At 34.9% G+C, this 26,486-nt stretch overlaps 4 protein-coding genes across 7 annotated transcripts; 2 read left to right on the top strand and 2 right to left on the bottom strand.

The window, feature by feature from the left end:
* The first annotated feature begins 663 nt into the window (after positions 1–663).
* On the top strand, positions 664–19,140 carry LOC123014120 (SPARC-related modular calcium-binding protein 1). 3 transcript variants are annotated; one of them, XM_044413021.1, is made up of 6 exons: positions 664–1,003; positions 14,911–15,652; positions 15,776–15,898; positions 17,876–18,012; positions 18,243–18,705; positions 18,766–19,140. In XM_044413021.1, exons 1-6 carry the CDS (start codon positions 950–952, stop codon positions 18,837–18,839), a joined length of 1,593 nt encoding a protein of 530 aa, XP_044268956.1. In that variant the 5' UTR covers positions 664–949; the 3' UTR covers positions 18,840–19,140. The 3 variants fall into 3 exon arrangements, with proteins under 3 accessions (XP_044268956.1, XP_044268957.1, XP_044268958.1); XM_044413022.1 differs by having other exon boundaries at positions 665–1,003; positions 15,806–15,898; XM_044413023.1 differs by having other exon boundaries at positions 668–1,003; positions 15,809–15,898.
* Positions 19,085–20,018, bottom strand: LOC123014123 (zinc finger HIT domain-containing protein 1). The gene has a single exon (XM_044413026.1). The coding sequence runs from the start codon at positions 19,680–19,682 to the stop codon at positions 19,191–19,193; it is 492 nt and encodes a 163-aa protein (XP_044268961.1). The 5' UTR covers positions 19,683–20,018; the 3' UTR covers positions 19,085–19,190.
* On the top strand, positions 19,990–22,196 carry LOC123014121. 2 transcript variants are annotated; one of them, XM_044413024.1, is made up of 7 exons: positions 19,990–20,141; positions 20,697–20,956; positions 21,002–21,109; positions 21,157–21,320; positions 21,370–21,531; positions 21,582–21,688; positions 21,732–22,196. In XM_044413024.1, exons 2-7 carry the CDS (start codon positions 20,720–20,722, stop codon positions 22,145–22,147), a joined length of 1,194 nt encoding a protein of 397 aa, XP_044268959.1. In that variant the 5' UTR covers positions 19,990–20,141; positions 20,697–20,719; the 3' UTR covers positions 22,148–22,196. The 2 variants fall into 2 exon arrangements, with proteins under 2 accessions (XP_044268959.1, XP_044268960.1); XM_044413025.1 differs by lacking the exon at positions 19,990–20,141 and adding an exon at positions 20,483–20,530.
* Positions 22,138–25,943, bottom strand: LOC123014119 (probable RNA helicase armi). The gene is made up of 5 exons (XM_044413020.1): positions 25,844–25,943; positions 23,162–25,791; positions 22,870–23,111; positions 22,572–22,820; positions 22,138–22,520 (listed from the first exon to the last, which is right to left on the bottom strand). The coding sequence occupies exons 2-5, from the start codon at positions 25,746–25,748 to the stop codon at positions 22,197–22,199; spliced, it is 3,402 nt and encodes a 1,133-aa protein (XP_044268955.1). The 5' UTR covers positions 25,749–25,791; positions 25,844–25,943; the 3' UTR covers positions 22,138–22,196.
* Between the last annotated feature and the right edge of the window lie 543 nt (positions 25,944–26,486).

Raw genomic sequence — 26,486 nt, forward strand, 5'->3', positions numbered from 1 at the left:
GGGTTTTTGTTGAAAAAAAATGCATCGAAAATAGAAAAATTACTAGGAAAACTAAGCATAATAATCTGAGTTAAAAAGTTACACATATTAGACTACTAATAATGTATTAAAAAAATGCTAAATGTAGTTTAACCAGTTTCTGAGTCGTTTCCAAATGTCAGTTTACCCATCTAAACAACAATTAGCTTCGTATTTAGCAGTTGGGGGTCGCTTAATTTTTATGGTAACACCTAATGTTTCACTATTTGCATAGAATTATAACCAACCATGACTGTAAACGACACATTATCACTTCCTAGAAGTATTTAGGTGAAACTAGAATCTCTCCCTAAGTTAATGTAAAGAACCAGACAATATTTGCAATTTGACATCTAATTAAGTATTTGATAYACTAAACTAGTTTTAAAAATAACGTAGAATTTTTCAAGTGTAGACTAAATATTTAGGATAAACGCGAAATGGGTCAAAAAGTTTCGTGCTAGAAGTGCGAAGAACTCGTCGATATCTAATTACGTTCACTCGTAGACTGTATATAAGAAACGTTTTGCATTTTATTGTAATGGGGGTCTGTCTGATAAGATAGGTACAGCGTTGTGCGGGTCATTAAGAGATCAATAATCCAGTCCGTCTCTGCACATCGCGTCTTGTGTTGTTTAACAATTTTCTCATTTGGCCCCAAGTGTGGCGCGGCGCTTCCAGCGAATATTTGGTTGTTGGTAAGTTATCGGCTTGAATCGACGCAAGTGACCCCCGACCTGACGCCAATTAACGGCGATTGGGGGAAGAGCCGATTGGGCACCGGCAGTCAGCGCCAGAAGCCTCGTGGTGAGCAGAGCAACTCTTGGTCAAGATTTAGTTGGTGTCTGTACTTTGGRCGAGTGTGAATCGAGCGATGTGTCGAGTGTAAACTGTGGCGAACAAATCCGGGACACTTGGTGGACGTCTTGCGATGAGGCTGCACACCATCCTGTCCTTCGGGTGTCTACTCGTCATCACTTCAGCGGTGAGACTATCGGTCCCTCCCGTTTTCCAAAAATTCCAAAAAACTCCGACGCTGCCTATTATCCCGATTTGGACCTTTTTAGAGTGCTTGACAGCTTCGTACAAGTTTCGCGCATTGTTGTGATGCATATTTAATGAGATGCAACATTCCAATCCTGACTTTGAGAAATGTCACCGCGAATTTCAGTCGCTTGCGTTTTTTTTGACCCCTACCCGGAATAATAATCCTTATTATCTCTCAGATGGGGTAATTAAATTTATTTTATTGGACGTTTTAACGGTCTGGGAAATTTTCCGCTTCATTTTCAAATAAATAAAGTASTACTATGTATAAGCTGGCAATTAATTTTTGTAATAATAAACGCGCGGAGCATACGCAGAAAGTCACTTTTAATTAATTACCGACATGTACTATTTTATTGAAGAAATAAATAAGAAAATAAAATATTTTGCTATTATGTTTTTTTGCAAATCATCATATTGAAAGTAAACATTTGGGTTTATTATTCATCAATTTCCTTTATTTATGTTATGGTTAGCAACTCTCCGATTAAATAAAAGGTATTTTAATTAAATTTTGTCACTAAGAAAAGAGTTGTACATTTACTTTCACTGAAATTCTTTGACCTTTCAGATATTTTCAGTTGCTACACCTGATTATACAGGTTTACACACAGATAAGTGTCAAGATTTTCTGTTACATTAATTATATTTTAATTAAGAGAAATTATGAGAATTTTTTCACTAACAATTAACAAAAGGTTTGTAACTGACATTTCCAGGGTTGATAACCGAACAATCTACACACATCACTGTTGTAGTAATGCAAATTAAATCTTATTCGCGTTWCAAACAAGGTCAATTGCATAATTTTTCTYAGCTGTTTGAATGTACTATTTATATGAATTTGTCAAAGATTCATCATATTTTATCTTYATGCATTTTACAGTTATTCCTTTTACAAATGCACAGATATAAAGCCCCTTCGATTTATGCACTAGAGTAACAAATCATATTTAACTGCATTAAATGATTACATGCAGTTCACAGCACAAAAATTGAGTCATTTATTAACGGATTAATTTTTTGTTACGCCACTGGTGCTAAAAATCTGAGCAACTCCACTACTGTTTATACTTGCAATCAATATTTTATGTCGTTTACTTCAGAATTTATTGYCTTGAGGAAAAATTCCGAAATTTGTGACGACAACTCTTAAAAATMTGTACAGGGTGTGCCAATTAAGACTAATGTCTGCTATAAAAATTATAAAAAACTAAACACTTTGTTCGTTGCTACTCCTCCGCAAATTGTGGACTTTATTTGTGTTGTTATTTTTTAACATTTTTTTATTATACCTGCATCATKATCCTAAATTAAAATACGCTGCAGCGTGCGTAATTTGGCCTTTATAGCACGCTGAAATTTTGAAGTTGTCTAGGTAACAAGAAATAGTGAAATGTCTGGACCAATTACAACGTAAAAAAACGTGCTTAACAACGTAAACTAGTAACCGTCTCTACGAAAACGATTCAGAAACAACCTTTGATAATTTTATTGTGTAAATTCACATTTTTTCAATGCTCATAAAAGATCGTAAATGGGCAGGTATAATAAAAAATAGCGTATAACACTCGTTTATAWGCGCCTTTAAGACACTTACGACGTTAAAAGCACTCCGCTGACGCGTCGTGCTCTTAAACCCGTCGTGCGTGTTTTAAAGGCTTGCTTATAAACTAGTATTGTAATATACTAGTTTTTCCTTACAATTTAGTTAACGTTATTGCTGAAATCTATCAAATATCAACATAGCCCTAAGTCTAATTAATGCAGTTATTTTATTAAAATAAACGAGTTACTTTATTTTATACTTCAACTGCACTTCATATCAATGTTAAAAATTCAATGATCTTCAGAATTATAATCCTTAAATACCATGACAGGACTTACCATGCTGAAAGTTGCGAAACGCGAGTTTTGTGATCATTTGAGTATATTACTGTATAGTTGTGGACTAAATATTTTTTTGCGTGATTGAGCTCTATTTGATTGTTTACCATGTCTGTTTTCAAGACAGTAAGTTGTATTTACTCGTTGCTATCCCAAACTCGTCGGTAAGTATTTTGTTTATTGTTGCTAAGTCGGTAAGCATTAAAAAATTATCTAGAACGGCAAAATACGTTCTAGAACATTTTTTTAGATATTAAAAAAAAACTAACAAAATCAAACGCGCAAAAAATGTTATAAGTATCGCGAACGTTAAAAGGACTTAGACTTACTGATCTCAGACAATAGGTAGGTCGCTTTGCTCCTCCTCCAAACAATTGTCTTCGATCGGTAAAATGTCCTTACCGTTCTTGATGCTTAATATACTATTTTTTGTGTAGGTACGCTCCCGAAAATTAGTCTTTTGCGGGCGGATTCAATAAAGTAGTACGTAAAAATCTGATCATTAATGATCCTTCTTCTTAATCGTAACCAAAATAGAGGTAACAAACATGAATTAAATTCCAATTAAAGAAAAATGTAAAAATAAGTTTCTAACTTAATTCTAAAGCATTTAATGTTTATACAGGCTGCGCCAGAACTCGCGCCCCAGAGAAAAATGCCATGTAAAATTTTGAAACATTTTTTCCATGTTTCTGGTATCTTATCTTGAATTTTTTTTCTGTAGCGCGAGTTCTGAAACATCCTGTATTTCTATTTATAAAATTTAAACAAAACACTACATTTTCATTGTAAAAATAATTTACAAATTTATAAATACTTAAAAACCAACAAGTTTCCCTAATATCTTCAATATAAGTAAAATGGTTATTTTAGGTACTCAGAGGTGTGAATTGAGTTTTTTGGGAGCTTTAACAAAAAAATGTTGTTTGTAACAGGTACTTAAAACGTTTTTCCTGACTCATCTGGTATTCTAGACTCGGCTTCGCCTCGTCCGGAAACAGCAACGATTCGTCCCCAAAAATTTTATTTTAGGTATTTGTAACCATAAATAACTATTTTAGTGAGGCAAAAGATTTGTATCACTAAAAAAGAATTCCATTTTTTATAGGATTATGTCAAAGGACATTATTGTTAAGATGTTTTCTGAGAAAATTTTGTGTACTAAATGAAAAATTTGTTGTTGCCTGTAGATGACTCTTTATTTTTTGTTTCTACAGCTTACAAGAGTTATATTGCAAAATTTAAAGAAAGTTGGGACATACACATGTGTCAAAAGTTTTGAGACCAATAAAAAAATTAAAAATAAATCTGGTCAATTAGTGTAAAACGTACCAGGAGGTTATAATTCAAAACAAAATATGTGTAGGCCGTCTATTTATCAAGTAGTCTATGAAGTGCCTCATAAAATTCAATAAATGGCATTTTTATGTGTGAAGTAGCCCACTAAAGATGAACCCAGACGCCCAGACTGATATTATTTTAGTTTTTTTATTTATATTTTATTTTATTTATCACACAGTTGCATTAATTTCCCAGTAATGACTTACTCGTTCTTATTGTTTATATTGTTACTGTTTCACTTTGTTTTTCATAAGCAGGTGGGTTATTGGTACCCAATTTTTCTACATGAATCAAACAAAGAAATGACTTTCCTGTTGAGTCACATTCTTTTCTTTTCCTGTTGCTATCAACTGATATCAATTTGCAAAACAAAGTAAGAATACTCAAACAAAATTATATCTTTGACCTGCCATTGATAATTTTTCAATCACTGGCCAACATTCTATAATTKATTTTTTCAAAATTCTTACCTTTTTTAACAACCGATGTTATCGTGGTGACTTGCATATCTAAAATAGAACACTATCGGTTATAGGGGCTATTTTACCGTATTTTACAAATAACACCTTACATGTATARAAACAACGTGTTCGTGTAGTAATTATAAACAATTTGCTGTGTTGTGAACCTGCATTTACTCTACCAACAACTTAAAAAAAATGAAAAAATTACAGCAATTCTAAATCTACGTGTATTAATAATTATCACCCAAAACGGTCTAATTCGCTGATTCAAGTGCGGTGTACGTGTAAGGGCAGAAACCAGATGTGTATTGTGCACGAGCGCACAACTGCGATGTTGACGGACGAGTAAAAGGCCGGATAATCAGTAATTGAACGGCTTTCGAGTAACAAGCACTTGCATAATTGTAATTACACGGCGCTAGTTTTAATTAGAGACGGCGGCTCAAGTGGCGCTTTTGCCATGATGGGGAGGAATTGCGCAGCAGTTTTCGGGCGTCCCGTAGCGAGATGGCCAGCGGTTTTGATAGCAAAGGGCAATTATAGTTAGCAGGTAGATGAGATATGACATGATACAGGTGTGGAATACAATGGGTAGAGCTGCACGGACTGAACACCTGTTCACAATAGCAACAGGAATGCAGACCCAGTCAGTCGAACACCTGGGCAACCGGGATGCCGCGTTATTTGGTACCGTGCCGCACCGTTTTTTACCCAAAAACCGAATTGCTCACGGGGATGTGGGCCACTTATTACCAGTCTGACACCTTCCCACGACCGACTTCACCAARTAATTTTCGAAGRGATGGAAAATAAATTAGCAGCTTGAGACGATATGGGAAATGTTGTAATTTTCAAACAGTTCAAGAGAAAAACTAGGTTTTGTGATCTAAGCGTGAAAGGATTGGCAAATTAATGGTGCTATTCTGTAAAAAAAATACTTGCTATAGCGCTATAACTCTAAGCTATCGACTATAAGTAAAAATTGAATTCTCTAAGGAAATATTTCTCTATACCTAAAATTCTATAAGCTTAAAGTCTCTATAAAGTTATGGCGAGAAATTTGCTGACCGTAAAGGCTTATAGTCTCTATAACAATATATTGTCATAGTAACAATGACACTCCTCAATAATTTATTATAAATACTTCTCTCCGTATTTCGCCAGTACAGCACTGCTACAATTTTTTTTTTTTATAATTATTGGTATCGTGTTAATAGGTACATATATAGTTCAGTGATGGATGGTAACAATATTGCACTAATTGCATTATATTTATTATTAAATGAAGAAAAAAGAAAGTAATGTTGTGGACAATAATGAGCTTCTTACTACAAAAACTTTAATAAAAAAGAGTGTCTATTTAGAAAAAAGTTATTTTGCAAAAGGTAAAAGCAGGTTTTATGAAAATCGGCAATAAATTTTTGTGTAATTTATTAATATGAGCTCAAAGTTGATGCATTTTCTAAATTCTCCTTCGGCTTTCAAAATTGTTACTTCTTCAATTCGTTCTTCAAAAACGGTGCAACCAATCCTACTAATTTAATTGCGTTTTTTTCTCTTTGATATTTATGTTGTATTCTCATTAATTTCTTACTAAAAATTAGAGAATGTTTATTACAAATTGTGTCTAAATTTTAGCAGTAGTCTTTTTCTGACTTTTCGTCTTCAAATTTCCAAAAACTGTTCGCAATACCCAATTTGTCCCCGTTTTTGTGTTTCCATTTCTAAATTTTCTTAGACGATTTTTTTGCTGAATGCCATTTTTTATTAATTAAATTAAAAACTGGAACTGCCAACTTCCAAAAATTACCATGAATAAATTTGCTAAGACTGTTTGACATTTCCTCTTAATCCTTCTTGGATCTTCTTGGTATGGAAACGATGAGTTTTATTCTCACCTGAGGATGACCACTTTGTGGTTGAAACGCGTTGTGCTATTAAAATAAAAGTTTGGTGTGACGGGCTAATCGTGTTTTTGTTCATTATTTCCTCTTAATAAAAAACAGACTTTAGGATAATTACAGCGCTATAACTCGAATGTTTACATAGACGCTTAGAGAATACCAATTTTGATACGATTCTATAAGGACTTTAAAAATTTATATATAGAGCTCTATTAGCTATGGAATATACCAGCTTATAGACTGGAGCAGATTTTTAAAGAATAGCCTAATAAGACTACCCTCGAGCGGTTTGTTATCTTATAGACAATTTTATATGGACGCATTATAGCCCAGTCAAATTAGACAAATCGGTGGAAAAAAATCCTAGAGTTGGATTTTTTTTTAAACGCTTTCTTTATTCTTGGGTAGATATATATCAAAAGTCCCCGAAGGTGGGGGGCGAGCTCGAGGAGGGGGAGGGGGTTAAAAGTGTCTTTTTTTGTTTTTTTGCTTATATCTCGGAAATTATCACTCCTTTAGGTTTTTATTTTCTTATCAAAATTAAAGCTTACAAAATTTCCTACAAAAATGGTCCTTTGCATTTTTGTTGTAGGACTAACCGTAAGCGAGTTATAACATCATTTAAAAAAATTGGCTTTATCTGCATTTAAAACAGAATTAGTCTTGTAATTAAAAAAAAACTGACAGTAAATTAAATTTACTGGGTCCAATACTTCATTAAAGGAAGGGGGAGTCACGAGGGTCTATAAATACAAACTCATCGTTTATGTAATTTATGCAGAATTTTCTGTAGATGTCTATTTCTACATCAAAATTTCCTACAAAAATGGTCCTATTTAATTTTGTCGTAGGACTAACCCTAGGCTTCAAAAGTTTGGAGTCTACATAAAATTGTATTAAAAATCCTTTGAAACACATTTCATTAGGATATGGTAAGTATTTATATGTGTAGAGCGTTCCCCAATTAAGCTGGTCTGCCTGAAAGGTGACTCGAGTGTAAACATTTAAACGGAGATATAAAAAAAATTGGATAAAAGAGAGAATCAATCTGTAAGGGGGTTAAATGGGGTGTAAATGTTTAAACAAAGTTATAAACATAAAATTCTTTAGAGGTGTAAAGCTCACTAAAATCAGATTTTTCGAAAATTGGTTTTTAAGGGAATAAAACGGTGTACACATTTAAAAGGATATAAAAACATTAAATTTAGAAAATATGATCCTTAGAGAGTGTAGAAATGTACTTTTCAAATTTTAATGAAATAAAATAGTGTTTAAACGCTTAAAAACAAAATTAAAAACATGAAATTTCGAATTTTGAGAGTGCAGAAATACACTGAGACGACACTTTATGAAAATCAATATTTAATATTTATCCATAAACATAGCCCATGCGAAGAACGAGACTACTGTAACTGAATTCTATACATAACATATGTAATTATTTAGCTTTATGGAGTACCTAAGCCTATGGAATGGTTTTGTGAACGGGCTTTTTTCCATTTTATATCAGAAATACACGCGGACAAAGTCGCAGGGAAATGCTAGTTCATRATATAAGGATGACTCGGAAGACTTGATAGACCCTCGTGGCACCCTCTAATAAACTGTTGGATCTAATACATTCAATTTACTCTAAGCTTTATTCAAATCATCGATATTAAATCATCTAATTATTAATATTGTACTGAACAAGACTGTAATTCGGTTTTCAATGTTTAAGTTGAAGACGAAGATGCAGCATATGAGGACGACTCGGAAGAGTTTATAGACTCTCTAATGAAGTGTTGCACCCAATAAATTCAATTTGCTTTCAGTTTTAAGATTAATTCTGTTTTAAATGCGGATAAAGCACATTTTTTAAATGATGTTTTTTGTCAGTCCTATAACTCGCTTACAGTTAGTCCTATAACAAAAATGCAAAGGACCATTTTTGTAGGAAATTTTGTAGGCTTTAATTTTGATAAGCGGGCAAAAACCGTTAGGAGTAATAGTTTTCGTGATATAAGCAAAAAAACAAAAAAAGACACCTTTAGCCCCTCCCCCTCCTCGAGCTCGCCCCCCACCATCGGGGACTTTTGATATATATCTACCCAAGAATAAAGAAAGCGTTTAAAAAAAAATTCCAACTCTCTAGGATTTTTTTTCATCGATCGCCCTATTTTTGTCTAATTTGATTGGGCTATTAAGATAATGACCTACCTGATTTTTTTATTTATATTTTTAATTCAAATTTATTTGGGCATAGCTCTTTCTTTGAATAAAGAACATTATACACGGTGTTTGAGGATTGCGAGTAAATATTTTACCCACTAATAGGACTCGTCAAAAGAAACAACTTTCGTTATTCCTACTTTTGTCGAAAGCACGTCATTTCTGAATTAAAATTAAAAATAAATTGAGGCTGAAAACCCGTCCCCGCCTATGTCTTAATACGATGTTTACAATCATTCATAAGAAAAAACTTTGGAACGTAAACAGCGTAAAGACAAAAAAAATTATCGCTACATTAGGGTAGATTGTTAGTGGGTCAATACTTGCTACTATAAAAAATTGCTCGAAATGTGGTCATTCGTTGGCAATGCACACTTCTTGTACTCTTCGGGCTAGGGAAGCTTGCGTTCGCACACACAGCCCTTCAAAGGTATAAATTTGAGCTGCGTACACTAATTCACTAATTATTTCATGTGAACCCCCACGTTGAGGTAATATGTGGGGTCCAATTTGGTGATCTTCAATGATGCTGCCCAAACATTTAGTGAAAATCGGTCTTGGAAGTGACATCCGTACACTAGTTAATTTGGCGTTTGAGTAGTTGGCCATAACGACTTGATTGACAAATTGATTTCAAATCGATGTGCACAATTCACCCGAAACCGCATTAACGACTAACTAAACTGACACGTGTAAACTAGTGATGATTTTTTTCGACAAAAAATTTCTTTTTTTCACGGTCCACATTCAATGCAATTTATTTTCATTGATATTTTTACTTCCAACTAACAAGGACAGACACACTAAACGGCTCGTGAAAATCATAGGGGGGAAATTGCAAAAATAAAATTTGGATATGGAATTTGTTTGGTCTTCAATTCGACTTTTCATAACAAATTCTCTTAGTGGTTAAAATATTTGCTCGCAATCCACAAACACCCTGTATGTAAAGTTTGAAAAAAAGGACCTACACTTCAGTGTCACAATCAACTTGACGCCCAAGCATTTTAACATTTTTTTTCTCACGATGGTCCCATATGTAAATACATTTTTCTACGATCCGAACAGAAAGCAAGTTTTTCCACCCTAATTTTTCATCGGTCACAACTACAATAATTTACAACATGTAACCTCTCAGGGAGGTAAAATTTTACCTCCGCCATAGAAACGGAAAAACATGCTGCTAAATTTAATGACGAAAGACAAAGAGAAATTATCAGTTTTGAAGTTTTTCTTGCTAGATCATAGGAAATTGTTTTTGTATTACATTGGAGGAAACTATCTTTCCTCTGGGATGGTTCCACCTGTGTCTCAAATACGCAAAGTACAGAAAAAATTCGATTATCTCGAACAACGAGTATACGGCATGAAATTTTTTAGATTTATGTTTTACTTCCTAGATTCTTTCCAAAATTGTTTACTTTGCCTTTAATAGCACAAAAAATGTGATTTTTAATTACATTTAAGTAAAATCTAGATACACTTGTGACCCAATCACGTTTTTTTGAGTATTTACGTCTTTTCTTTTCTATTTTTTACTTCTTTTCTTACTTCTCTTGGTCCATAAGTAGTAGTTTTGAGGAAATATTACTTTAGAACTTTAAACAAAGGTCTAATTATCTAGAGTGGCATCATTTATGGAAGTGTAAGATTGACAATTTTACTGGAATTTTATATTGAAAAATTAAATATTAATTGATTATTGTACAGCATCTTTTACTATACAGTAAATACTACAAGTCCTATTAAAAAAATCTATTTGAATATTTTTTAGTGAGGATTTAATATTAATTAACTGAAACATTTAAAATTGCAAAAAGCCGAGCGTAAAAAATYTCCATATAGGCGAGAAGAGGCTCGAACAAATAAAGCTCAGTAGCCCCTACATTTTATTTTAAAMTTTAATTTTTGACATCTGCCAAAAATAAATAAAATTGAATTAAACTTACATCTTCCGTTGAAGGATCAAGTCTATCTATCTCTTCATCTAATATGAAGAGAAAAAAAGAAAGAAATAAGGAAATACAAGAGAGAGACACTTGCATAACTAAAAAACTAAAATCTTCTGGAGTCTGGATTATCCCCAATTTATCGTGAAATTGTATTTAAATGATTAATTTTACAAATTGCCTCTTAAAAACTCATAATATAAACGTTTATATGGTTTTACATCATTTCAAACGGCAGAAAAGATGGATTAGATGAATTAAATTCAGGAATCACAAACGATCCATGGAATTGTTGAATTTGCATAGATATTGAAAGTGGATAACGTGTAATAACTGGTATTACCATCAGGTATATGTCAAAATAACTGTTGATTATTTAATAATTACTTTCACAATTTCACTGCGATCAAATATTCATTTTCGAGATTATGATTTTGTGATAAAAGCACATAAATAAAGAAAACAAATTGGCCGAAACAGTAAATAAGTAATATTTTAATAAAGAAAACAAATTGGTCTTTTCTTCAGTTATTATTCTCATTTATTTTATTATTCTATTATTTAAAGTTATGCAAGTTGATTTTATAATTAATTGTTTATTTATTTATTTACATGTAAATTGAGTAATACACTTTTTATAAAATTATAAACTAGGAATATCGTACGTTTTTGTTTCTTAAGATTTACTTATATAACATTCAAAATAATTGTTAAGCTGTTGTTAGAATGTTGTTAGTTAGCCGTCACAATTAATTTGACTTTAATTGTAATTTATAACACTCAAGTGATTTTTTATAAATTATGTAAGAATAAATAAATAACTCGTTATAAATGTAATATATTTTTTGAATACTTAATTGAACAAGAGATTTCTTTAATATGTATACAGCGAGCGGCAAAATTATGGAATAATCTTATTTATTAAAACTGAAAATGTTTTGTTTGGACAAAAATTCTCGAACACGTCAATACAAAATTCTCAATTTGATTTAAAATTGTATGTTTATTTTTTGTTGATATTATTTCACTTTATGGATGTTTTTTTTTTTCGAAAACTTTGTGTAATATTTAATATTTCGGTGTGATTTAAAAAAAATGTCGATGACGTCATTACTCAAAACCCAAAAAGTGTAAAATTTCAAATCAAGTTAAAAATTGTGTATTTTTTAAAAAGAAAATTGACCAGCATTTTTGTCCAAACAAAATATTTTTCGGTTTCGGCTTTAATAAATAAGATTATTATTGCTATAATTTTGCCGCTCACTGTATTTTTTTATACAATAAATAATGAACAGTTTATATTTTTTGGATGCTTGTATCATTTTTTCACGTTGCTGGCATTAGTTATCGACCGTCCAGCTCCATTAACTCTCTTTAAACACGTTTGGTTTCCCAAGATTGAATCTCTTCATTATTCTTTATGTTAATTGAGTTATTTTAGTGTTTGTGTTATAATAATACAGCACGGACACTTTTATTTTACAGTATCTCTCGACGCTGAAAACGAGTGTTTTATTATCTGAAAAAAACTCAGCTAGCCTTCAGGCATCATAAATTTCATTAGAATTGTTACATCTAATGGCAGTTATTACAAATCGAAGACAATACAGTGTTGCTTAACGCTTTAGCAGTCGATTAAATTCCCAATCTCGCAGCTGTTAAATGTTAAAAAATTTACGAGCGCGTTTTCGCAAAACCTCTTGCGGTTTGTTGAAAGAGGATCGATTTCAAAGTGTCCACTTCGTCTTTACCACCGCAACGTAAATCATTGGAAGGCATTGTTTCCACGAAAACCGTGACAGCGGTGGATGGTCTTTCGAGGTCCTTTCATTTCTGTGACCCCGTGGGATTTTCAAAGACAATTCACGCCTCGGTTTTTCTAAATCGTATTTACTCCAAATAAACATTACGACCCGTCGAACGGGTTCAAGTCTTTAAACCCGCGTCAAACCCTTCTCTCTCAGGGTGTTACTGCGCAGGAAATCTGCTTAATCAAATCAGACGACATAATACACACTGACAACAGTTTCATTAACTMAACATTTCTATCGGTATTTTTTAATTCAAAACTCGAGGCCAAACAAATAAAACTTTGTTTAGATGTGTTTCGCAAGGATTATTGTGACGAGGAAACTATTTTGTCATATTTTGTGGTAGATAACGCGACTTCTGCGAGTGATTTATCAAAATATGACGTGTAAATTGCTATTTACCACCTTAATTATAACTTGCAAGGTAAAGTCTCGCTTTTAATGCATCAATAATGGACTTTATGACTTGTTAATTACTGGCTAATAGAAGCTTGTTGTGAATTTTTGGAACATTGAACCGAGGTTTTAATTGTGGACGGTGCGAATCGTTCTTGTAAAGTTTCAACATTCTTTCGTTCTCGTTGATATTCATCGCGTGTTGGAGATTCTAAGTGCGAAACTGGAATCGTCGGAATTTTTCGGTTTTCATCATCGAAATTGAGACATTCTCTAACGTTGCTTTCAAGCAATCGCACCACTTCCTCTCTCTTGCAGCAATCTGCGGAACCCAAGAGCCTCTGGTAACTGCTACTAATTATCTACAAGGGCAACAAGTTAGCAGATCGATACAGGCGCAAATACTCTTCACCTAATAAACTACTTCTTCTACAGCCTATGTCAAGTAAAAGTCCACTTATAAAATAAAATAAAACGAATAATTTAATTTTAAACCTTAGCACTGGATTAATTTTAATAAACCGTAAATTACCTAGACACTTCAATAAACTACCTTTACCTAGCCTTAAATATTCTTTATTCCAATTCAAAAAACATGAAACAAAGAATAAATCGTTATTAGCAAACATTTAACGGGACCACTAGAATAAAGTCCGCCGTTTCAATTTTTGGATTCTGTTCATATTCAACCAGAAAAATCTTGTCCCTCACAGAGGAGTAAAGCACTGTTTCAGTCTCGATCCTGGCTTCTCCTTGAGCATAATATCCCCGCCCCAACTACAAGAGTGTATACTTCATTGTCTTTGTACGTAAATTACTTTTATGGGCTCCACAACCCATTTATATTATTATTGAATTTACATAAAAGGAAATTGCGAATTACGACGCTAGCGTCGTAATAAACTTTTCTTGAAAATCTTGTGAAAACAATGAACTGAGTGAGATTTGGGTAAGACTATTTTTTGCTAAAATAAATAATAGCTCATTTCAAATTAATTTACTTAGCTTTTTGTAAATGAGCCATGCTCTTTTTAACTCAGTTATGGTACATGCTTGAACTCGTGCCTAGAGCAGACATTGAAAAACTAGTTTTTAATATACATGTGAATGGGGTGTAATGTGTTTACAAGGATTAAGTGATTTATTAATCAAAGTGATAATTAATCTTGACAGGAAATGAAAAAGACATCACTGCTTCATTCATTATTTATAGAAACAATCTGAAAAGTAATTTTTTCATACTCTTAATTGGATATGTGACACAAAAATTTCTTAATTAATATGAAATACAAATGCCTCATTAAATTATTTAAATTATCTCTATTTTTCAAATAAAAAAGGCTGTTTTCTCAAAATTGATTTTTTATTTACCTTCTTTACTTTTTCTTGTTTTACTTTTAAAATTTGTTTTTAATTAATTGACATTTTTAAGGTAATTTTATTGTATGCTGGTTACCATGAAGTAATAACTTTTCCAAATATCAAATAAAAAGAAGATAGATAGAAATTTCAAAGCGAACCGTTTTATCTCAAGTATGCCAAAGTTTTATTACTATTGAGGTCATTGAAGATACTGATCTGATTTATTTAAACATTGCGAAACTTTGAGGAAATGGAAATGTATTCTTGTAGAGACGCTTTTGGTAACACAATCGAGATTCAATGAATGATATTTTCAAAGATTTTATCAGAAATTATAATATTTGCACGGCGTATAGTCTTCCTTATAATTCCGCAGCCTTTCACTTTTTCACTTCATTCCAAGTCTTCACTACGCCTTTTCCGCACCAGCCCCAAAGCCATCCTCCAAAGATCGGCCCGATTCTCATTCCGTGTTATTATCCAGTCATTTGAAATTCTTTAGAAATCCGTATAATTACAGGAAACTCCCTGCAATCCGAAGGCCTGCAGCAAAGACGTGGATAACGAGAAGAACGTTTGCGGTTCCGACGGCTTGACGTATCCGAATCGGTGCCACTTTGAGAAAGCTCGTTGCGTGAACAAGAATCTAACATTGACAAAAAGGGGCCCTTGCCGCCAACAGAAACCCTGCCGTGACTGGAAAATTTACCGACATGCGAATCCTGACTATAAATTTGAAGCGACATGTCGCCCCGACGGCAGCTACGCCGCTGSCCAGTGCCATCCCGACACCGGCTTCTGCTGGTGCGTCACTCCCCAGGGAGTGCCCCTGCCGTACACCTCCGCGCGCTGGCGTCCCGACGCCAAGCCCCACTGCGGCCGCAAGAAGAAGTCCACCCGGAGACGCTCTCCGCCCCGCAAGGGCCGCAACCGCACCTGCAAGCAGCTGGACAAGGCCAAATTCAACAACAACCTCATCAACATCTTCCACACGGAGTGGAGTCGCGACCACGGGGGCGTCGTCAAGCCGCACAACAACGAGAGCGACCTTCTCGTCAACCAGTGGAAGTTCGGGACGATGGACACCGATCGCAACGGCGTCCTCGACAAGAACGAATACCGGGACTTGAAGCGCGTGGCCAAGAAGGCTGTCAAGCCGAAGAAGTGCGCCAAGATGTTCCCCAAGTCCTGCGATGTCAACAGCGACACCCTCATCACCCAGCAGGAGTGGGCCGAATGCCTCACGAGGGACGGCATGGACGGTAGGTGTAGCTCTAATGGCATTAAGTAGCTTTTCCGGCGAGCAGTGGCCCCGCGTTTCCGCTCGCCCACTCACCCTTTTATTAAGAACTGGCATGCGCGTACCAAATTTTGAACTTAAATAGTTTTTTTGCGTGTTTTTTCGTGGTTGGAAGCAGACGGGGGTGGAATCAACAATTCGGAAGATAACGGAGACGACCAAGAGGACTACGCGGACGCCTTCCCGTCGCACAGGCCCTTGCCGCATGGTGAGTGCTCTCAAGACCAATAAGTTGGAGTTTTCAAAAAAACAAATTACTCTTACAAGTCAAAACTTAAATTCAGTTTTTGGTTTTGACCAGGTCCGTACCTAGAAACAATTTTTAGGTGGGGCGCCCAAAATTTTTAGTGGGGCTAGAACAGTTCTGCAGTTTTGTATAGCAGGTACAATTTTTTTATTATAACTTATGTTACTGAAAAGTTCCAAATTTCAATATAAAAAATCAAAAGAAGCACTTTAATAAAATAAAAAAAAATAATGATAGGATAAAATAATGTAATAGTAATATGCCTATGAATTTGATATACTTACTTAAGTTCATATTATAAGTTGTACAGTTACGGAATTAAAATTTCTTTCAGTATCACTGTCACATCAAAGTTCACTGTAAACTACCTTTTTTTTGTTAATTTGACAATTAACTTTCTGACAATGAGGTTATTAATGTAGAGTTTACATTATGAAAATGACAATACTGCTCAAAATTTTAATTCCGCAACTGTACCTACATTTTTTAGCCTAAATTTTATTCAGTTGTTAAGGGCTAATACAGACTGAACCAAAAGTAACTCCCAAAATTGATATCCTTGTTAGTGGTAGTTTTTCAAAAAAAAAAAAAAAATCAAAAAAACAAGTCGATTTTATTTTTTTAAATGCTATTCAACATTATAGTGACATTTATAACGTCATTCGGTTTTGAGTTGAGTTGAGTTTAAAATGAGAACTGACATTTTTGTTCACTGTTTTAAAACGTATCTTTATCTTTCTGGTAATAAGAAAAAAAAATTAAAAAAAAGAAATTAAAACTCAAAAAAATAGATTTAAAAAAATAAAAGAATATTGCCAATTGAACATAAAAGGCTTTATCTTTTTGTTCTTGCCTTATTTTATAAGAGGCAATTGTTTTTTGTATATTTTTTTGAATACACAATCACCTCTTATAAAATAAAGCAAGAACAATAAAGTAACAACAATAGATAAAACTCTTTGTATAAAACTTTCTATAACTTTTTAAGTTTCTTTATTTTATTTTCTTCTTTTTTGCAGTTTTCTGCTTTATTTTTTTGAGTTTTTTATACTTACCAGAAAGGTAACGATGGGTGTACAGTTGGAGACAAAATACTTTGGTCGTCACTTTTCTGACACTTTAATGTAATTCAAGCTTTAACGTTAAAATGAATGACAATATTAAATTAATGACAGCTATTATATTTTCCTATCAAAAGTATGTACATACAACTTGTCAACTATGATTGACAGTAKCTAAAAATAAGGTTAACAGTCCTAAAGCATGCTTTACAATTTAATGTCACTCAAGTGACATTGACGACCAAAGTATATTGTCTCCAACCGTACCATCTAAAAAAGTAATAAAAAATGTCGGTTGACATTAAAAAAAAATGGCGTCATTACTCGAAAGCGGATYACTATAGTGTCAAAATGTAAAATTTAAAAGAATAAAATCGACCTGATCGAGATTTTTTTTGAAAAATGACTCATAACAAAGATATGAATTTTTATGCGTTGTTATTTCTAAAGAAAGTTGTTAAAAAAGACAAAGTTTCTATTTAAAGTAGGGCTCAGAATATTCAAAATACGGCCCCCTAGCTACAGGCCTGGTTTTGACTTTAGTAGCATCAATTGAAACTCAACTAATGAGAATTTATAGTGCGGAATACCAGATTTCAACTTTATTTAATTATTTGTGACCACAGCACTAAATTGTTGAAGTGCCCGGTATATAAATAAGTGTCATAATTTAGCTACTTTAGAGTATACGCAGAGGCGTTTTGTCGTGTACCGTGGCTTAAAGACTAGTTATGGTTTAATGATTTTTTTCTATTTAAAAACTTACTAGAAATGACATAAATTTGTTACTGTAGGAAATAAGGTACTATGAAAATTCCAATTTATTGAGGATAAACTAACCTGGAGTGTATCTTATTAATTGAAGCTCATTTTGCAGCTTTGACCTACGACGACGACTCGTCGGAAATCCGCGATGAGGACCCCAGCGACTGCCTTTCAGATCGCCAAACGGCCTTGAATGACGGGGGCCAATTTTACGTCCCCGAGTGCACCCCCGACGGCCGATATAAAAAGGTATACATATAAAAACCAAAGCGATAACATTAAACATGTCATAAAAACAACAAATTGATAAGTAATTTTATTGATCTCTTTTCGTGTTATTTATAATTGCAAGACGCCTCCTTTATCTATAATTGAGCAATAAATTCTTGTAATGTACGACACGCTCTTAAATGTGCTTCGTGATGGCCAATATTAATAAATCAGGAAAATTCAGTCGTTATTTCGAACAACTTTTTTAGATTCAGTGTTACAAGGCGGCCGGATATTGCTTCTGCGTGCACGAAGACACCGGAAAGAATATTCCGGGCACGTCGGTGAAAAATGGAAAGCCCAAATGCGACCAACTTTCGAACGGAAACCGACCCATGAAAGGGTGTCCCAACGAGAAAAAGACTATCTTTCTCCGAGATCTCATCCAGTTCCTGCATGTGCGCATGGTGAAGGACAACGATACGGTCAATTTATACAGCTTGCCGTGGATGTCCTCGAAAGAGGAGCAGGCCGCCACTTGGAGTTTCGTCGAGTTTGATAAGAACAAGAACAAAATGCTGGATAGGAACGAGTGGAAGATTTTCAAAGAGGTCGTTGCAAAAGAGAAGAATTTGAGGAAGTGTGGCAAGAAGTTGCCTAGGTACTGTGATATTAATAAGGATCGACATATAAGTATGACGGAGTGGCTCGACTGTCTCAATGTACAGCAGGGTAATAAAGCGACGAAATTAATTTTAGAGCACGATTTCAGTAATGCTTCATGTTTTTCAGGAGCCACCACAAGCGCCCCCAGCTCATCCAGAGCCGGCAAAAAGAACCCATTGGATGTACTAATAGAAGATTAGTGATTTTTGTGAATTGTTAAAGACTGGAACCCCCAGCAAATTCAGACTGGCGAAAGCCTCAACTTTTGTGATTATAGTGTAGTGTATAGCTTTCATCTTATCGTAATAAATGCATCGTGCTTATTTATTTTTCAGGTGTATCTAAAATACAGCCAATGTTATTCAAACTTTGGTTGCTTGAATCAAAATTAAAATCCTCTTGGATGCTTGTTGATGTATTTTTAGAATAATTAAAAACCATCTTGTTATTGTCTGATTATTTAATAAAAATAAAGAGTGAATAAAAAAACAATTATCACAAGCTATTTTACATAATATCATTTTAAATAAAAAAACATGCAAAACAACAAATCATGCAGTCCACTTGAGACACCTTGTGTCCATGTGAGTCTCCATGCACTTAATACTACAATATCTCATCCCACACGCAACACACGAATAGTGTCCAAAAAACCCACAAACGGCGCAAAAATGCCTCGGTGGCAAGTTTGACTCCTCCGCGGCTATGTCTATGTATGACACCCGACCCGCTATGTCGGCCTCTATCCTGTCTTCATCCACCAGTTGTTGGAAGTTCTTTCGAAACTTTGTTTGGTAATATTCCGCCGTTCGTTCTCTTTTCTTTGTCCGAGTCGACCTCTGTTCTAAATTGTCCTCGAATTTTGGTACTTTRTTGCTCATTACTAAGTCGGCATGAGGATCATCTTGATAATTGTCTGATTCCAAGAGCTCCATTACTTTTCTGTGGCGCCGCCTCCGCTGGGTCTCGTCTATCACTCGGCGTTTATCACCTTCTTTAATGCGGTTTGAACCGCGTAACTGGGATTTAAACTGTTTCATCATTGTAAAAAGTTATAAGAATTATTAAATCTTAATTTTGTAAAAGAGTAGTTTGGTTTTGAGGTTAAGAACTTCGCACATGCGTTGCCAACGCGAATCCACTAGGCGCGAAATAGCCAAACAGCGAATGTCACAAGAAATAATTAGTGAAAACAAAAAATTGACCACGAGCACAAATAAGTAGACGGTTTTTGTTAAATAATTTCTTCAGGAGTTGTGGGTTGAATTTTAAAGATATCTTAAAAATGATTAAAACAATATCGCTTTTGGTTATGACAAATTGAGCACAAATTGGCAATAGACAACAAAATCACTTGTGGTCTTTATTTAAAATTTATTAAGTATCAGAAAATAGTTTTCTTACAACAATGTTGAGTGTTAGCGAACAGATAACACCCGACAACACACAAAACTCTCTTTGCAGGTTCCTGTAATTTTATACTTGGAAAATTGGAAGCAATAGTATGTAATGCAATCTCCTTTTTTCCCTTTCTTTTGATTTCCTTCGACTAGCTTAGCAAAAAACAAAGTATAATAAGTACCGTGCCATCATAAATTAGATGAGTGGGTTGTGATTAAAGTCCTTCAGATGGCAACTCTGATTTTTGACTTCAAATGTCAGCGGAAACTTTGATAAGTTTGGGGCTTATTCATTTTGAGTGAAATAATATTAGCTTTAGAGCAGAAAATTTTTATTGTTGCAAGTTATTACAAAAATGCTGTACAAGACGAAAATGGTGAATGATTATTTCCACTTCCAGTTTCGTGTGGAAAATTTCCAGCAAAAATTGTTGCCAACTGTAGAATATTAATCGTCGCCTACTCTGTTTTATTTATTTTTTGATCGCACGGTATGTGAATCTCTTGCAATTCACCTTTTTAATTTAACGATTTGGGTAAAAATAATAATCAACTCTTGCATCTCAATAAAAAATGTAAAATCCAATTTAAATAAAATTGTCTAATCTTCTAAATTACTTTTATCTTTGCTACTTATTGTTATCACTCAATTTCCAGATTGCACTAATTCATACCACAAAATGTTCCTACCGATAATAGTCGCCCTATTTCTTCTCCTAACTACCTTATACATCTACAGTAAAAAACCGAATCCACCAAAAATATTCAACGTATATTCACAACCGGGCAAATGGTTTTACATAAAATTTGCGGCTTTCTACCTCCTCCTATGGACAAGACGACTCAAAACTGTATTACGTAAAGGAACTCCCGACCATGAATTAGAAAAACTGAAACCGTTATCCGACCATGAAAAGGTAAAAATGGTATAAACCCACTTGAACATTACATTCAATTTTCAGGCATTTGATGCAACATTTTTTCAAGCCGTTTCCCAAAATGGTTTCTATTTTTGCGGTGGCATCGAACGACGACATCAAGCTAAAGCCAATGGATTATTCTACATAGCGGTAAAATAATCAGAGCTTTGATTAAAATTATTACAGCCAATTGACAGGTACCGGAATTGGGACTACTAGAAAGTGAGAAATTACCAAGTACTTTGCTCGAATCTGARCCGGGGTCAGTTTTACTACTTAAAGAATACAGCGCAGAGGGGATTTCATTCYCGCCCGTGGAGCCAATGAAAAASTGGCATGTGGRTTTCAAGGGAAAAATGAGGTGACCATTATTTCAAAATGAGCAAAAATGGCTCAAAAGTTTATTTTAGAATCCAAAAAGAACCCCAGAAATTTGTTAGCGTTGATCTGAACGGAGACTGGACTTCAAATTTGCCTTACTTTCTTTTTGAGACTGATATAAATCTCAAATGTATGGCAAAAGCTATAGCTAGGGAGACCTGGAATAAGGAGCGATTTGAAGCCTTAAAATCGTAAAGCCCCACTTACTGATTACAACCAGACGTTTATTATTACGTTTCAGTGCCCACCAAACCCACTACGAGCAAATGGGTTATTTTAACGGGACCCTGAAAGTTGGGAATAAGACATATACATTAAAAATGGATGCTTTTCGAGACCATAGTTTCGGTATGTTTACTAATTTTTTTTCGTGTGATAATTTCTTCCCTAGGTTACAAAAGAGACTGGACTTTGATACATCGATACGCTTTTCACATGTTGTACTTAAAAAATGGCACYAGAGTSTCTCTTGGTGTGGTAAGTCAACCTTGCACAACGTCGCTCTTGGAAATGGGTTACGTAGTCTTACCTGACAAGTCAATCCATAGTATCGATTCCTGCGACTTACTTCTATACCAACATGGTGAAAATGGCACTCCAGGGACGAATTACGCTTTCTCGTTTACTGCAAATAATGAGACTTACGATGCGAGAATTAAAGTAATTTATGAATCGGTCCATTTTAAAGGCAACAATATTGAAGCACGACTGATTGAACGATTTATCGAGTGCGAAGTGAATGGAATACCGGGAAAAGGTGTCTCTGAATGGCAATACAACAATATGAAAAACCTTCATAAAATATAAAAAAATATTCTTATTTAAACTCACAAAAATAAAATTCGGAAAATATAAACTAATTTTGGTAGGGACTTCCAATATAACTTCCTCTCTCCATGCAGTAGTTGATAACAGAACGCCAACTCCTGTCCACAGAAAGCAATTTCGGATTTCCGATAATAATTAATAAAGCTTTGGCACGGGTTATCGCAACATTGAGTCGGCGAGGACTGGCCACAAAACCCATGCTATATTTAAGATCAGAAGCGACATGGTTTTTGTTTGAGCGCACTGTAGACAGGATAATTACGTTAAATTCTTGTCCTTGAAATTCTTCCACTGTGCCGATTTTCGGAAGATCAAAATCAGCTTCTTTGAACAGTTCCATCAACTGTTTTATCTGTCAAAAAATAACAATTAATTTTATTTTTTTCTACTAGCATTTGCGTACCTGTGCTTTATACGGAGTTATGACACCGATATCGTTCGACTTCAACCCTAATCTAAACAGTTCGTTGACGTAGAAAAACACCTGCGACGCCTCACTGGGGTTAAACCATGAGGGCGAATCTTCCGTTTGAAAATTTTCCCCAATCACGACGTGGAAAATTAACGACGCAGTTTTCCCATTCCTATCGCGGGGTAAGATTTCTTCCAATTGTGCTAAAATTGATGTTTCTTTGCTGTCCACTTCTGAAATCTATTATTTCATAAGTCATAATGAGTTGCACAATAATTTTTGTACCAACCGTTGGTATTAAATCATCATTATAAAACAAAAGACTGGGTAATTTAAGAATATTGGGTAGGGAACGGTAATTGTAGATCAATTTGGTAATCATCCGTGGATCGTAACCGAACGTCTTGGGGAAACCTTGTGAATCTTTCATGTAAGGAAAGCGAGAGATCATTCGTTCCAAAAATGACTCCTCAAGACCATATTCGGAAGCAAGATGCGACAAAACCACAGGCCCCAATTGCATCGGATCACCTGTAAAAATCACATAGTTCACAGGACTAGTGCTTTTGTAAGACAAATACCAGCTAAAATAGCTTGACCACTTGTAACATCTAAAAATGCCAAAGGTATCAAAACACTTGGTTCAGATGTTTGGCCCGCTTCATCGACAATAATGTGYGAAAAATGTCCTTTCGAGAAACCCATGGAATATAATAAACCGGCACTTGAACAAGTGCTGATAGTGAGTCGGTGTCTTCCTAATACTGTAGAGCTACAACCTAACACTAGCCCATTTGGGCCAACCAGCGGAAGAGAAGTCTCTGTTCCTTCCTTTTCTGTGTTAGCCGTAGCAGTGTATGGGGCTAACCTAGGCGGAATCGAACTAATTGCAGTCACTGCAATCATCCTGATCAAATCTCCYGGTTTCAAAACACCTGAATCGATCAAACGCAATGCCAGCAAATCAGCAGCACTGTTCGAAGGGGCACATAGTAGAATCCTCGAATGGGGCATCATCCTCAAAATTTGCAAGACTGTCTCSACTACAGTGACAGTTTTACCGGTGCCAGGAGGCCCAAAAATAATATAAGGTAGTGGTCGACAGARCCCTAGCAGAATATTCCTTACTGCTTCRTTCTGGTAGTAATTGAGGGAATTATTGTGCCATTCCAATTTACGCAATGGAAGTGGCTTTTCGGTACTKTCARTGAATTTTCGAATCTTCTCCAAAAGCTGTTTCTTCGCCAATATATTATGCGATGGTTTAGAATCAGGAGAGTCTAAACTACTCYATTCGTTATTTAGTGAGTCAACGTAGCTGTCAAAAGAAAAATCCACTTGGGGCTCCTTCTCGGGGATTCMCGTCGGAAATAACCAATCCTTMCCCAAATTCCTCACAGCCAAATTTACAGCAAAATGCTTRCGTCTGTATGTAACTCTGGAAGCCTTTATATAAACGGAGTAGTCCTCTCCATCGTACGAGTTGTGAAACATTTGCGAAAACTTTATAAAAACGTGATTCTTCCCAATCTTGTGGATGTAACCCTCGAAATCCGGACTATTCGGGTCTTTAATACTCCTCGCAATAACTCTATCGCCTAGTATTACAGACGGCCTCCTCTCGGCCAAATTATCAATTTGCAGAAGCAAATATTCCCCGCTCTTCACGAAACAAACCCTCTCCTGGTCATAATTCTGCATTTCTAACATCCSKTGGACTTCATCCAAATGAAGCAAAGTGTGAAACTTGTCCTCAAAGTTCATGTAGTTTAGCGTCGTTACGAGGCACGGTTTCATTCGTTCAAGCTCGGATTTCAAGTAATTTGATTGGTGTCGATTCGCTGCTATTAAATTGAGGAGCCGTTCAGGAACGGCAAAGTCTGGCATTTGGAAGGGTAGAAAACGCACAGCTGTGCGTATTTTTTGGCCTCTGATCAGCTCCTTTTTGTCCCTTGAGACGACCTGTCTTCTAACGTCGTTGCTTTTTCTGATATTTTTCGGCTTGTAGGAGGCCACGTTAATGGTGATCCAGCGCTTTATTTTGAATGTGTCGAAGTGGAAAATTAGGAGTTCCTGACTTTCGCCGATATTTTTAGCTTTACACTCTACCCGAACTGTTAAAGGTCGATCAGGTTTGAGGGTGAAGTGGTCAATATTGGTGTTAAGGCGACACTGACCGTTCACTTTAGGGATTTCAATGCAGACCAACTGGACCTCCTCTCGGGATTCTACTTCCACCGCAAATAACTTACTTTCGCCCAATTTAGTGAAAGTTAGGCTGATATTATCTGTAATACTAACACTGTCATGGGTTTCCTGACAATTTTCTTCTTTTGTTATAATCGTGTCTTTATTTTCCTTGAACTGTAAGTTATCTGGGAGAACTTTTAATGCCCGCCAGGAGCAAGTCCCTTGATTGCTTTCGATTATTTCGGCGACGACTTTATCACCCCTAACGGGAATGTAACCGCAATAAAGCGAATCTTTATCGAAAAAAATATTTTTTTCAATGACTCCCGACCTACTTTCGGAATTCCATTGAGTCACATGTCCGAGCTTGACTTGAGGTCTCAACGGCAGCAATTTATTAATCTCGATAATTTTTCCATTCAAATCAACAACGTTTTCGTCAATTTCACACTTTACATCCAATTCAACCCAGTCACCCTCTATTGGAATGAATTCAGTGCAAATATTGTTTAAATTCACAATAATCTCTCCTGGCGTTAAAGTAAGCACCCGATTTACCCTTTTCTTAACGTTACATATTAAAACACGCTCATGGCATGATTTTTTTCCAGTATCTATCACGTTCCAGTCATTTTCCAATACATTAACGTCAACAATCTTAATTTCAACCTCAGTAGATTTAATTAACTGGTACGAAACCTTTGTCCCCACTAAGAGATTCTCTAAATCACTTTTAAAATCGTATAAATCATCTATTCTAAATGAATCGTCAACAATGTGAGTGATCTTGCCTACTTTACTGAAGACTTCATAGGTGCCAATCTCTTCTTCCTCTTTTTTTTCATTTTGGGGTACTTGGTTTGGGAGTTTTTCTTCACATTCCGTAATTACCTTGTAAGCTTCATCTAAGGCAAGTGGGGCTTCACAAGGAATTGTTGTTTTCCAGAAAAATGATAAAAGATTCTTCAACAAGGACATGATACACTTCGAGGTTATGTACGAATGTGAAGAGTTTTTTTTACTGTAACACTAATATGACATTGGGAAATAAAACAAATTTAACTTCTCGGCACCACAACTTAACACTTTAGCTCATTTTATGAAATGTAAATAAGTAAAAACTTAAATTCTTCTTTGTTTGGGAAAAAAATCAACCGGCCCGGCTCAAGGTCGAGGCGGTTACATGTTGCATTCGCTTGTTCATCTGGTCGAATTGTAACATTAATGTAATGTTAATTAATTAGTAAAAGAAATTCATTATTATTTACAGCCATGTGTGCACTTTGCAAGTGCATAATTTTATAGAAATGTGGTGTTCGATTCTACTTTAAATATAAACTTTTTTAATCTGGCAACTGYACTCTCGACGACTGTTCTTAAAACCGAAAAACTTCTAGTGTGCACAACTGCACAATCGTTTTTTTTTTAGAACAAGTATTAAACTAAAGACCTAATGTGATAGCCTGTTGTCTTTTCTAGTAATATCTAATCACAAAAACGCTAAAACTGTAACAAAATATCTATTAAAAAGTACTTATAAGGTATTCCCCCAATAAGTTTGGCGGCAAATTTAATAACAAACACAAAATCACATTTGAATACGAAACAGTCTTTCACATTAAATTCTTTTTGTTTGATCAACTGGTAGAGGGTTTACACTTAAATTTAATATTTCGCTTGTGAACGGAATAAAATTTTACCCCCAGTTTGCACGGG

The sequence above is a fragment of the Tribolium madens genome, unplaced genomic scaffold (assembly GCF_015345945.1).
Source record: "Tribolium madens isolate multiple individuals breed KSU strain unplaced genomic scaffold, Tmad_KSU_1.1 Scaffold_97;HRSCAF=244;Tcas5.2_LG3a, whole genome shotgun sequence".
Classification (NCBI taxonomy): Eukaryota; Metazoa; Arthropoda; class Insecta; order Coleoptera; family Tenebrionidae; genus Tribolium; species Tribolium madens.